The sequence below is a fragment of the Hyla sarda genome, chromosome 5 (genome assembly GCF_029499605.1).
Source record: "Hyla sarda isolate aHylSar1 chromosome 5, aHylSar1.hap1, whole genome shotgun sequence".
Taxonomy (NCBI): Eukaryota; Metazoa; Chordata; class Amphibia; order Anura; family Hylidae; genus Hyla; species Hyla sarda.
In genome coordinates this window covers 72,445,604-72,459,932 of record NC_079193.1, presented here as the reverse complement: position 1 = coordinate 72,459,932, position 14,329 = coordinate 72,445,604, and the positions used below count along the sequence as shown (strand labels likewise).

Here is a 14,329-nt window from a genome sequence, read left to right as displayed (position 1 = left end):
CACATCTTCACTAAATTGGACTTAAGAGGCGCCTATAACCTCATCCGCATCAGAGAGGGGGACGAGTGGAAAACGGCATTTAACACCAGAGATGGACACTTTGAGTATCTGGTCATGCCCTTTGGACTGTGCAATGCCCCTGCCGTCTTCCAAGACTTTGTCAATGAAATTTTTCGTGATCTGTTATACTCCTGTGTTGTGGTATATCTGGACGATATCCTAATTTTTTCTGCCAATCTAGAAGAACACCGCCAGCATGTCCGTATGGTTCTTCAGAGACTTCGTGACAACCAACTCTATGCCAAGATTGAGAAATGTCTGTTTGAATGCCAATCTCTTCCTTTTCTAGGATATTTGGTCTCTGGCCAGGGACTACAGATGGATCCAGACAAACTCTCTGCCGTCTTAAATTGGCCACGCCCCTCCGGACTCCGTGCTATCCAACGCTTTTTGGGCTTCGCCAATTATTACAGGCAATTTATTCCACATTTTTCTACCATTGTGGCTCCTATCGTGGCTTTAACCAAGAAAAATGCTGATCCCAAGTCTTGGCCTCCTCAAGCAGAGGACTCCTTTAAGCGACTCAAGTCTGCCTTTTCTTCGGCTCCCGTGCTCTCCAGACCTGACCCTTCCAAACCCTTCCTATTGGAGGTTGATGCCTCTTCAGTAGGAGCTGGAGCTGTTCTTCTACAAAAAAATTCTTCCGGGCATGCTGTCACTTGTGGTTTTTTCTCCAGGACCTTCTCTCCAGCGGAGAGGAACTACTCCATCGGGGATCGAGAGCTTCTAGCCATTAAATTAGCACTTGAGGAATGGAGGCATCTGCTGGAGGGATCAAGATTTCCTGTTATTATCTACACCGACCACAAGAACCTCTCCTACCTCCAGTCGGCCCAACGGCTGAATCCTCGCCAGGCCCGGTGGTCTCTGTTCTTTGCCCGATTTAATTTTGAGATTCACTTTCGTCCTGCCGATAAGAACATTAGGGCCGATGCTCTCTCTCGTTCCTCGGATGCCTCAGAAGTTGATCTCCCTCCGCAGCACATCATTCCACCTGACTGCCTGATCTCCACTTCTCCTGCCTCCATCAGGCAGACTCCTCCAGGAAAGACCTTTGTTTCTCCACGCCAACGCCTCGGAATCCTCAAATGGGGTCACTCCTCCCATCTCGCAGGTCATGCGGGCATCAAGAAATCTGTGCAACTCATCTCCCGCTTCTATTGGTGGCCGACTCTGGAGACGGATGTTGGGGACTTTGTGCGAGCCTGCACTATCTGTGCCCGGGATAAGACTCCTCGCCAGAAGCCCGCTGGTTTTCTTCATCCTCTGCCTGTCCCCGAACAGCCTTGGTCTCTGATTGGTATGGATTTTATTACTGATTTACCCCCTTCCCGTGGCAACACCGTTATTTGGGTGGTCGTTGATCGATTCTCCAAAATGGCACATTTCATCCCTCTTCCTGGTCTTCCTTCTGCGCCTCAGTTGGCTAAACAATTTTTTGTACACATTTTTCGTCTTCACGGGTTGCCTACGCAGATTGTCTCGGATAGAGGGGTCCAATTCGTGTCTAAATTCTGGAGAGCTCTCTGTAAACAACTCAAGATTAAATTAAATTTTTCCTCTGCATATCATCCCCAGTCCAATGGACAAGTAGAAAGAATTAACCAGATCCTGGGTGATTATTTGCGACATTTTGTTTCCTCCCGCCAGGATGACTGGGCAGATCTCCTTCCATGGGCCGAATTCTCGTATAACTTCAGGGTCTCTGAATCTTCCTCCAAATCCCCATTTTTCGTGGTGTACGGCCGTCACCCTCTTCCCCCCCTCCCTACCCCCTTGCCCTCTGGTCTGCCCGCTGTGGATGAAATTTCTCGTGACCTTTCCATTATATGGAGAGAGACCCAAAATTCTCTCTTACAGTCTTCTTCACGCATGAAGAGATTCGCGGATAAGAAAAGAAGAGCTCCCCCCGTTTTTTCCCCTGGAGACAAGGTATGGCTCTCCGCTAAATATGTCCGCTTCCGTGTCCCTAGCTACAAGTTGGGACCACGCTATCTTGGTCCTTTCAAAATTTTGTCTCAAATTAATCCTGTCTCTTATAAACTTCTTCTTCCTCCTTCTCTTCGTATCCCTAATGCCTTTCACGTCTCTCTTCTCAAACCACTCATCCTCAACCGTTTTTCTCCCAAATCTGTTCCTCCCACTCCTGTTTCCGGCTCCTCGGACGTCTTCTCGGTCAAGGAGATTTTGGCTGCCAAAAAGGTCAGAGGAAAAAATTTTTTTTTAGTAGACTGGGAGGGTTGTGGTCCTGAAGAGAGATCCTGGGAACCTGAGGACAACATCCTTGACAAAAGTCTGCTCCTCAGGTTCTCAGGCTCCAAGAAGAGGGGGAGACCCAAGGGGGGGGGTACTGTTACGCCGAGCGCTCCGGGTTCCCGCTCCTCCCCGGAGCGCTCGCTTCTCCCCCTCCGCTGCAGCGCTCCGGTCACGTCCTCTGACCCGGGGCGCTGCGATCCTGCTGTCAGCCGGGATGCGATTCGCGATGCGGGTAGCGCCCGCTCGCGATGCGCACCCCGGCTCCCCTACCTGACTCGCTCCCCGTCTGTTCTGTCCCGGCGCGCGCGGCCCCGCTCCCTAGGGCGCGCGCGCGCCGGGTCTCTGCGATTTAAAGGGCCACTGCGCCGCTGATTGGCGCAGTGGTTCCAATTAGGGTTATCACCTGTGCACTTCCCTTTATTACCTCACTTCCCTTGCACTCCCTTGCCGGATCTTGTTGCCTTAGTGCCAGTGAAAGCGTTCCTTGTGTGTCCCTTGCCAGTGTTTCCAGACCTTCTGCCGTTGCCCCTGACTACGATCCTTGCTGCCTGCCCCGACCTTCTGCTACGTCCGACCTTGCTTCTGCCTACTCCCTTGTACCGCGCCTATCTTCAGCAGCCAGAGAGGTGAGCCGTTGCTAGTGGATACGACCTGGTCACTACCGCCGCAGCAAGACCATCCCGCTTTGCGGCGGGCTCTGGTGAAAACCAGTAGTGGCTTAGAACCGGTCCACTAGCACGGTCCACGCCAATCCCTCTCTGGCACAGAGGGTCCACTACCTGCCAGCCGGCATCGTGACAATAACTATACAGAATTGTTTTAAATCAATAGGTTTCTGTTCAAACTAATTTTTAAAGAGTAACTTTCATGATCTTGTTAAATGTTATAATCCTCACAGTTCTCTGCCCCATCATGATAAACCACCCCCTGCCTTTATTTTTATTATTTTTTTAGTTTTCTACCATGATATTGCTCTGTATTTTCTGCTTAGTCTCAGTCAGATTCACAGACTGGAAAGGGGCGTTCCCCAGCAGGCGTGACATCATCTGAAGCCTTACAGGGGAGAACTTCCTCCCTTACTCTGCTACACACAGCCCAGATCAGTTCAGTGTGAGATGAGCTATGATTGGCTAAGGCTGCCCTCCCCCCTCCCCAGCACTCCAGACTGCATTTCCTGATTTTGGACTTCTGCCAGGCCAGCAGGAGTCCAAAGTCTGTGCAAGAGATGGGGAGAAATGTGCTCTGAACAAGTAGGGAGACACCTTGTGGCAGCTTTTTTTTTAAACACAAATAAAACATAGAAAACTTTTTTGAACATAGTACATTAGAAATATTTTTTAGTTAACCATAAGGAGTGCCCATTTAATGTTCTCCCGGCCCTTCTTTTACACTGTTGTCAACTCAAGTCATAAGTTATACGTTATCTCAGGAAGAATAACAAATGTAGTAAGCTTCTCAAGCTATACAGCCAACACACTTGGTGGGAGGGGCTGTGCAAGTGCAGGAACATGACAGATGCCTCCACTTGCATAACCCCTCCCAACGATCCAACTGAGTTTGTTAGCTGTATAGCTTGAGAAGCTTACAATAAATTTTACTAATTTAAAGGGGTTATCCAGGTGTTATTAACTTTTCACTATAGTACCTATGATGTAAAGTTATGTTTTAGGTGCTTTATTTGCCTTACATGTGTGGGGTGGATCGACCCCTTTTTTGTGATTTCATGGTCCCCCCAGGTTCAGCATTCGTCTGGTCTCTGGATGTCCAATGTTTCAAGCCTTTCCCATCTTCCTGTGAGGCTCGAAACAACAGCTGATCACAGGGGGCTTGCCTTTTCCTGGTCTTCCCTGACAAGCCAGCCCCCCGATTACGTGTGTGGTCCAGCTGCACATGACGCGGCGCTGACATTCAGTGTCCCCTCCCCCCGCCCTCGCTGTCTGCAGACTGATAAGACCACGTGATTATTGGTGCTGGTTACCACCTGTGCCACGGTGAATTTCTCTCTTTGAGCTTATAGTCATAAATTACATTATAGCGGAACAAACATAGTGAATGAATATTAATAACACACATAATTTCTTCAGCTTTTTCACCATCACATTCCAATTGCTATCCTTTTAATTTTTTTTTTACATTTTAATGCCAATTGTTCTGTCTAATTGTTATTTTTTTGCCAAAACAATGAAAGGAGTTTTTTTTTTTTGTAGGATATATTTTAATTTTTTTAAACTTTAGGGATCTTTTTTTTTTTACTTTGTTTTTAGTCCTGGCAGGAGACTTGAACATATGATTCTCTGAGTACCTAGACCACTGTATTGCAATGTATTATGCCTGTCAGTGCCTGTCTGGGTCTAACAGGCTAATGTACCATACATGACAGACCTAGGTGCCATTTTTAGGCCCCTGGCTACCATACCACCAAACAAAGACAAAATATATATTTTTTATATATTATTTTTTTTTTCCAGTTGCTGAATGGGTTGGACCATCACAACGTGCCTACGCCACTATAACTGTCCATGTATGCTTTGCGATAGGACTAATGGCACTGGCTGGGACTGGATACGCTATACGTAACTGGAGGTTGCTACAGATTGCTTGCTCTGTGCCCACAGCTTTATTAGTCTTCTATATTTGGTAAGATATATTTTTCTGGATATATAGAATATAAGTAAAAAAAAAAAAAAAAAATTACCTTAACTACCAAAACTTCCAAATAATTAAAGAGGTATTCTGGAAAAAATATGTTTTCAAAATACATAAAAACATATACTTACCTGCCCGCTCAGCCAATCATTGTCTTAGGCAGGATATCGCTGCGTGCTGACACAGACATAAGAAAGTACATCTCAGTGGGCTACGTCACAGTGGCTGTGGTGGTTGCAGGAGAGCGAGGGAGGTAAGTATATGTTTTTTTTTTTAAACTTTACAGGACCTTAAGCCTTAATATGTCTAAAAAATATTCTCCTTCCGGAGTCTGTTACAGGTGCAGGCCTATTAACACATTGGTTGCCTTTATGGCTGCCCAGGCATCTCAGAGTGAAATGTGAGCTAGAAGCTGGCATAGATTTTATTTACAACTCATGCCAGCTCTCTGGCGTACGTTTTAGTAAATCCTGCGGGAGGCCATGGTCCCTTTAAACTAAGCCCTGAACACTCTTTATAATGTGATGTAGCTGGTGTAAAAAGATGAAACGGGGACTTGGGCAAAAAAACTTGAATGCCCCTGCACAAGTCCGGTGAGTGCCATGCGTTATTTGTCTTTTTTTTATTGCATTATACTTAGCTGTTGCCATGTGCATTAGCTTCTATTGACAGTCCCCACTATATGGTGTATTATACAAGTTCCAGGTGCCCAGGTCACCACTTTAGGTGATGTACCTTTTGTGACTGCACAGTCCACACTGCCCGTATATCTATCAAATCTATGGTCTTTTAATCTTGAAGAGAACATGAAGGGTGATATTTAAAAAACATATTTACATCAGTCACATATGGACAATAGATATAGGTAAGCTCAGACGGCTAAAAGCAGCTGACGAGCATTCAAACTTCACCAGGTTCTGCTCCCTTGAGCCTGGCAATGGTGGCATAATAGCAGAAGGGATGAGGAACACATGGCGTTTTGGTGCCTAAATAAATGAAGGAAGTACTAGGAACTCCGAGATCATGTCAGGGTAGCCAGCATATCTTGCAAATTGCAGAAGGATCACGACCCCAGGTTAACCAATCATGGCTTGAATTGTGTGACATACAGCTCCCAGGCCAATCAGGAGACAGCCTTAGGGTAAGTTTAGGCGAGTGGATTTACAGAGTATTTTCCGCTGTGGATCTACCGCTGAAGGACCTCTATATGCTGCCTTTACATGTTGCTGCTTGGAACGGCAATACACTGCTACGTGCATACACACTGAAGCGATGTGCAAGTCGCCGCGCATGCGCGGTGTACTCGCACACATCGCGAATGCTCCCCCTGCTCTATGAGCTAGGCCAAGAGTTGCTGCGATGTGCGAGTATACTGCGAATGCGCGTGGCGACTCGCAAATCACAGTGTGTCTGCTCATAGCGGCGTATTGCCGCTCTGAGCAGGCACATGTAAGGGCAGCATACAGAGGTCCTTCAGTGGTGGATCTGCAGCGAAATACATGCTGTAAATCCGCTGGTCTGAACGTACCCTAAAGGTGGATTTAAGAGGCTGAAAGAAGCCCTATGTACTGCATTCCGTCCACCATCTTGGAAAGAAAACTAAGACAGAGCAGTGCACAAGAACCACTGATCTCAGAAAGCCTCCACATATCCAATAGAAAGCGAGCTGAGCAAAGCATTTACATGTGGGCTAACCTCAGTGACCTGTCACCTGCGCTGCTGTGTCCAGTTGGTGCACTACAAATCTGACTGCAGAACAAGCCCATAAAAGTTATCACATTACAATACAAAGCAAGCTGAGCAAAACAGTGGGCTGACCTCAGACAGTAACCTTTCACCTGCATTGCTGTGTCCAGTTGGTGCACTACAAATCCCAGCAGTGTCACTTGAGAGTGAGCCCATAAAAACTATTTTAACATAAATTTGTATATAAAGCACTGAGGATGAACGTGAATTAGGCATCCAAGGCCAAGTTATGTGTCTTTTCTAGGTTTTATGAAACATATAGCATTTGTAGCATTGAGCATTGAAAGTGACAGTTGACTGACGTCGATGAAGAAAAGGACTAACGCCCTTTACTTCCCCACCTCCCCATACCTTTGCTGAGTAGTTTGGCCCTGTGATCCACCCCTCCCTACCCCCATAGACCCCACACCCCTCCCCGATCACAGATTGTAATGCATTGTTTTTTTACTTTGTTTCTTCGATAATGAGTGATGGAGCAGAATGTTAGTGCAACATGTGGTACAGTGTACAGCTTAGGGAAACCTGTGCTGTATGTTGTAGTGTCATGCTATGTATGATTGTAATTTCTGGTATGATTTGTAATGACGACTAAATGGTCACCTAAGCTCTTTTAAAGGACATCTGCAGCGTGATTAACACTTATCCCCTATCCACAGGATAGGGGATAAGTGTTTGATCGCGGGGGGTGCAAACGCTGGGACCCCCTGTGATCTCCTGTACAGGGCCGCGACTGTCCCGTGCAGGGGGCGTGCCGGCCGCAGCATGACGTTGCAGCCGGCACGCCTCCTCCATACATCTCCATGAGAGAGGCGGGGAGGCAGCGTTCGTGCCTCCCCATCTCCCCCATAGAACTGTATGGGGACGGGGAGGAGACGGGGCGTCACCGTCGACCCCTAGGTTGACGCTACGCGCCTTAGCGCTCACCATGAGCGCTAATGGTGGCGCCCCGTTAGATCGCAGCGGTCGGACCCCCGCAATCAAACACTTATCCCCTATCCTGTGGATAGGGGATAAGTGTCATACCGCTGCAGTTGTCCTTTAATAAACTTAGGCAGTGTTATACATGTGTTTTGAGGCTCTAATGGAAAAACTTAAAAGATCTGATATAAAGGAAATAACAATACTTATAGGACTCTCATGTCTGTTGCAGCCACTTTTTTCCTGGATCTATTTTCCCTTTGACCCCATGACCTATAACCCAACCTATATTATAATATTACATAGGTTTCTTCCAGAATCTGCCCGTTGGCTTCTGACTAAAGGCAAAAATGAAAAAGCCAAAGATCTTCTCCAGAAAGCAGCGCACATGAACAAGAAGGAGCTATCGGAAGAAATACTACATCAGGTAAAACATTAGATATAACTGTCGGCTATTAGGGAGGATCGGGTGGAACTATTTCATTTATTGTGGGAACCTTGGTATGGTTCATCGTATTGTCCTGACATGTCACATAGCTTTTCCCTGTATTAAACTGTTTTTGGGTTTGGGGGGGGGGGATGTGAATCTGCTGTATAAGATGCCTGTCTGTCTGGCACCTGTTGGACACTGTTTGCCTGTTCATTACTGACAGTCATTGAACTCTTCTGTAGGACCCGACTGTTAATGTTTCATATTTGGTCTTCGGACCTGTTGTCTATTTTTATGCCTTTGTACAATGTGTGCTCGCTACCTTATTGTGTTAATAAAGCTTCACTGTTTGACGCTAAAACATTAGATATCTTTTCTCTAATATTAAGCTGTTTTGTCACTCTGAAGCGCAACACTTATCCTGTAAAAGTTGTGATGGTGATATCATGATATACAATTTTATGCTACAGTCTTACATAAAAATTGTAGAACTGCAAAAAATTGAGACCTGCAAACATTTGAGACCTGTCTTTCAGTGCCTTTAATGATAAGTGGGTGGAGCTTGGCCTCCTGGAGTCTGTCAGCTTTATCATGTGTTACCCCAGATATTGGGGTAAATTATGGCAGAGAATCCACTGTAGCTCATAGCTGTGTAGAAGTCTGTCACACAGACAGCGTGTGGGATGTCACACATTTATTTGGATGCTTGTGCCTCATAATAAATCACTGAAAGCTCAGATTTTTCCATGCTTAGGAGTCCAGTGGGTGGTCCTATCATTAAGTGACACTGGATTAGGCTGGGTTCACACCACGTTTTTGCAATACAGTTCCCGTATCAGGTTTTTGATGAAAAACGGATTCCTCAAAACTGGACTAAACTGTATCAAAAACGTGTATACAAATTTTAAACCCGTATACGGTTTGAAAAAATTATGTCCGGTTGCGTCTGTTTTTAAGAAAAAAAGTATACATTTTAAAAGGGGTACTCCGGTGGAATTTTTTTTTATTAAATCAACTGGTGCCAAATATTTAAACAGATTTGTAAATTACTTCTATTAAAAAATCTAATTCTGTCAGTACTTATTAGCTGCTGAATACTACAGATGAAATTCTTTTCTTTTTGGATTTCTTTTCTGTTTGTCCACAGTGCTCTCTACTGTCACCTCTGTCCATTTTAAGAACTGTCCAGAGCAGCACAGGTTTGCTATCGGGATTTTCTCCTGCTCTGGACAGTTCCTGACATGGACAGAGGTGTCAGCAGAGAGCACTGTGGTAAGACAGAAAAGAAATCCAGTTGATTTAAAAAAATTAAAGTTTTTCACCGGAGTACCCCTTTAACTTTTCCCTCCAGTATGAATAAAGTTTCACTTGTTTGATTGAAGTTCCAAGAAAAAAAAACTTTCGGTGTCTAAAACAGTTTGGTGAAAACCATATGGAACTGTACGCACATACGGTTCTGTACGGTTCCCATTGACTCCCATGTTAAAAAAAACATATACGGTTTCCATATGGTTTTGCACCCGGACCAAAAACTGTGGTAGGCTAAGGTTTTGGGTACAAGGAAAAAAACTGACAAAACCGTACAAGATGCAAAACGGACACAATTGGATGCCTCTTTTGGCATATGGTTTTCAATACGGTTCCATACGGTTTTCACATTGAAAATGTATACTGTAACTGTGTTGCGAAAACATGGTGTGAGTCCATACTGATTTTTTTTTCCCAACAAAGATATATATCAATCAGCTCAGCTCTTCCGGCTCTGTAACATGAAGCCAATAGAATAGATAGCACTTTCATGGTGACACATCCCCATTAAGGCTGGCATCTCAGGCACTGGCCCTAATAAATCCCCCCTATGTTTCTATGAAACATTTATTTTTGCAATGATCATGGGATTATGGTCAGATATATCATAGAGCAGAGGAATAGAGAGGGCGCTACCTAGCACATTATCACTAAAAATCAGGGTGAACAGAGGTAATTGCAATGCTCACCCAGAATGTTACACTCGCCAAGTGTAACAATGGAAAAGGGCTTGCGAGTAAGTATGCCGGCAGCCGGTCCACCTTCGAAAAGATGCAAAAAGAAACAAGGAGCCTCCAAGGAGGTGGCGGACATCAGGAGGCGCTGGACACACTCGGAGGGTAAAATCAACTTTAATCACCCATCATCCAACGCGTTTCACAGATTATCTGCTTCATCAGGCATTGATGCCTGATGAAGCAGATAATCTGTGAAACGCGTTGCATGATGGGTGATTAAAGTGGATTTTACCCTCCGAGTGTGTCCAGCGCCTCCTGATGTCCGCCACCTCCTTGGAGGCTCCTTGTTTCTTTTTGCAGATATATCATGAATGGAGCAGGTAGAAATACCACTTAAGATTACGTTCACACGTACAGTATTTGATGCGCAGGATTTCAAGCTGTCATTCAGTTTACATTGAAATCTGCAGCAGAAAATCCTGCGCATCAAATCTACACAGAATACTGTACATGTGAATAGACCCTAAGAGTACATTCCCACGTAGAGGATCTGCTGTATATTTTTATTGCATATTTTGAGCAGTTGATTTTGCTACCTATTAAAGGGGTACTCCGGCACTAAGTCATCTTATCTTATATCTTATAAGATATCTTAGTGCCGGAGTACCCCTTTAATAGGTAGCAAAATCAACTGCTCAAAATATGCAATAAAAATATGCAGCAGATCCTCTATGTGGGAATGTACTCTTAGGGTCTATTCACACGTAAATAAAAGAAACAAACAATAAAAGAAACAAACACGAGTACATGACTAAGTTTTGGACTATTGCTAAATATTTCCTGTTCTTATTTTTTAAGTTGCAAGAAGAAAAACAGACTCAATCTGGCAACATGATAGATCTTTTTAGGAACCCAACTCTGAGAAAAAGGACACTTATTGGGTGTTTTATATGGTAAGTTCCAACAGTAATATCCTGGAGAGGATTTACCTAGGCATGCTGGGAGTTGTAGTTCGGCAACATTTGGCCCTTCAGATGTTGCCTAACTACAACTCCCAGCATGCCTGGGCAGTCTGGGCATGCTTGGAGTGGCAAAACTATAACTCCCAGCATGCACTGACAGACCATGCATGCTGGGAGTTGTAGTTTTGCAACAGCTGGAGGCACATGGGTTGGGAAACACTGAGTTAAGAAACAGACAGTGGTGCGGAAACACTGCGGTAGTCTGTTACCTAACTCAGTGTTTCCCAATCCAAACCAGTGTTCCTCTAGCTGTTGCATAACTACAACTCCCAGCATGCACAGTCTGTCAGTGCATGCTGGGAGTTGTAGTTTTGCCCCCCCCTCCATGTGAATGTACAGGGTACATTCACATGGGCGGTGGTTTACAGCAAGTTTCCCGCTTCAAGTTTGAGATGCGGCAAATTTTCCACTGCAGTGGGAAACTCACTGTAAACCCCCACCTGTGTGAGTGTACCCTGAAAACACTACACTACACTAACCCAAAATAAACAGTAAAACACTCTATATACACTACTACACCCTTACACTGTCGCCCCCCCCCCCAATAAAAATTTAAAACGTCTTGTACGTCAGTTTTTCCAAAACGGAGCCTCCAGCTGTTGCAAAATAACAACCCCAAGTATTGCCGGACAGCCATTGACTGTCCAGGCATGTTGGGAGTTTTTCAACAGCTGGAGGCACCCTGTTTGGGGAAAACTGACGTACTGTATTTTTGGTGGAAGAGGTAAGTGTAACGCTTGCATCAGGGTACACCCCTATGAGAATCCCTAATTTAGGCCTCAAATGCGCATGGTGCTCTCTCACTTCAGAGCCCTGTCTTATTTCAACAGTTTAGGGCCACATATGGGGTATCTCCGTACTCGGGAGAAATTGCGCTAGAAATTTTTTGTGGCTTTTTCTCCTTCCACCCCTTATGAAAAAGTAAAGTTGGGGTCTACAACAGCATGTTAGTGTAATTTTTTTTTAATTTTTTTTACACATGCTGGTGTTGCCCCATACTTTTAATTTCATAAGAGGTAAAAGGAAAAAAAGACCCCCCAAATTTGTAACACAATTTCTCCCAAGTATGGAAATACCCCATATGTGGGTGTAAAATGCTCTGCGGGCGCACAACAATGCTCAGGAGTGAGAGCGCACTATGTACATTTGAGGCCTAAACTGGTGATTTGCACAGAAGTGGCTGCTGGTTACAGCGGTTCTGACATAAACGTAAAAAAAAAAAATACCCACATGTGACCCCCTTTTGGAAACTACACCCCTCACAGAACGTAATAAGGGGTATAGTGAGCATTTACACCCCACAGGTGACTGACAGATTTTTGGACCCTATAGTTGCTAAGGTATATACTTTAGCGACTATAGGTCGCATTTCACTATTCCATTGAGCACGGCTGTGCTAGCCATTCACCTGTTTCTTTCCAGCCCCAGAGCAATACGGTCTGATGAAGGTCTGCTTTATGACCGAAACGTAACTAAATACATGTGGATTGCTAAATAAAACTATTTTGATTGCATCGCTACTTTGGTGTGCCTAGTTTATACTACTTGGATACAAAGGATTGGGATTCCTACTACGGCACCCCCACCATCCAGACAAGAGAGTGACGTAACTTTGTATAGAACAACCTGTTTGAGTTCAGGTCTCATGCAGTCGGTATATACTGTAGTTAATACCTGTATGAACCAAGTTTATACAATTTTTCTCTTCATCAAATATATCTATGAATTTTTATAAAAACAAAAAGCTAGAAAGGAAATGTTTTCTTTTCTTTAAACATGTTTCTAGGTTTGCAAACAGTTTAGTTTATTATGGCCTCAGTATGAATGTGGGAAGCTTTGGGCTCGACATTTATCTTACTCAACTCATATTTGGAGCTGTTGAAATACCTGCTCGCCTTGGATCCATGTTTGCTGTGCAGATTTTTGGAAGAAGGTTGAGTCAATCTGTATATCTTCTACTGGGAGGAACTGCATGCCTTATCATCACTGCAATCCCAAAAGGTAAGCAATGTATGTGTAAGAGGGCGCACTGCAAGTGACACAATTATCCCCTGGACAAATATGTGTATGTTCTTTTAAAGTGTACCTGTCGTTAGAAAATTCTTTTTATATAATGTAGATAATACCATTATATGTATATTTGTAATATCAATTGGTTAAATTTTTTTTAATATTTTTGGGTAAAAAATGCTGTCCCAGCAGCAATTGCCTGTGTGTCTCTGTGAGGAGACCAAATACAGGAAGTGAGGGCAGGACAAGTGGTGCTCTGTGCAGGCTCCTGACTCGTCAATCATCCTGTTGTGTCAGCTGGGGGCATGTCATAGAGCCGCACTGCACATAACCCTGCTTGTCCTCAGTGCACAGAGCCCTGCTTGTCCTCAGTGTACAGAGCCCTGCTTGTCCTCAGTGTACAGAGCCCTGCTTGTCCTCAGTGCACAGAGCCCTGCTTGTCCTCAGTGTACAGAGCCCTGCTTGTCCTCAGTGTACAGAGCCCTGCTTGTCCTCAGTGTACAGAGCAATGCTTGTCCTCAGTGTACAGAGCCCTGCTTGTCCTCAGTACACAGAGCCCTGCTTGTCCTCAGTGTACAGAGCCCTGCTTGTCCTCAGTGTAAAGAGCCCTGCTTGTCCTCAGTGTACAGAGCCCTGCCTGTCCTCAGTGTACAGAGCCCTGCCTGTTCTCAGTGTACAGAGCCCTGCTTGTCCTCAGTGTACAGAGCCCTGCTTGTCCTCAGTGTACAGAGCCCTGCTTGTCCTCAGTACACAGAGCCCTGCTTGTCCTCAGTGTACAGAGCCCTGCTTGTCCTCAGTGTAAAGAGCCCTGCTTGTCCTCAGTGTACAGAGCCCTGCCTGTCCTCAGTGTACAGAGCCCTGCCTGTTCTCAGTGTACAGAGCCCCGCTTGTCCTCAGTGTACAGAGCCCTGCTTGTCCTCAGTACATAGAGCCCTACTTGTCTTCAGTGTACAGAGCCCTGCTTGTCCTCAGTGTACAGAGCCCCGCTTGTCCTCAGAGTACAGAACCCCTCTTGTCCTCAGTGTACAGAGCCCTGCTTGTCCTCAGTACATAGAGCCCTGCTTGTCTTCAGTGTACAGAGCCCTGCTTGTCCTCAGTGTACAGAGCCCCGCTTGTCCTCAGAGTACAGAACCCCTCTTGTCCTCAGTGTAGAGTCCTGCTTGTCCTCATTGTACAGAGCCCTGCCTGTCCTCAGTGTACAGAGCCCTGCTTGTCCTCAGTGTACAGCGCCCTGCCTGTCCTCAGTGTACAGAGCC

General features: G+C 45.3%; 1 protein-coding gene across 3 annotated transcripts in view; it reads left to right on the top strand.

Moving 5' to 3' along the window:
* Positions 1-14,329, top strand: part of LOC130272538 (solute carrier family 22 member 13-like) — a 48,069-nt gene that overhangs the window by 15,513 nt on the left and 18,227 nt on the right. For all 3 annotated transcript variants that reach the window (XM_056518386.1, XM_056518387.1, XM_056518385.1), the window contains 4 exons: positions 4,785-4,953; positions 7,933-8,053; positions 10,900-10,994; positions 12,850-13,064. In XM_056518386.1, the coding sequence (XP_056374361.1) occupies positions 4,785-4,953; positions 7,933-8,053; positions 10,900-10,994; positions 12,850-13,064 (600 nt within the window). The remainder of the gene's footprint in view (positions 1-4,784; positions 4,954-7,932; positions 8,054-10,899; positions 10,995-12,849; positions 13,065-14,329) is intronic.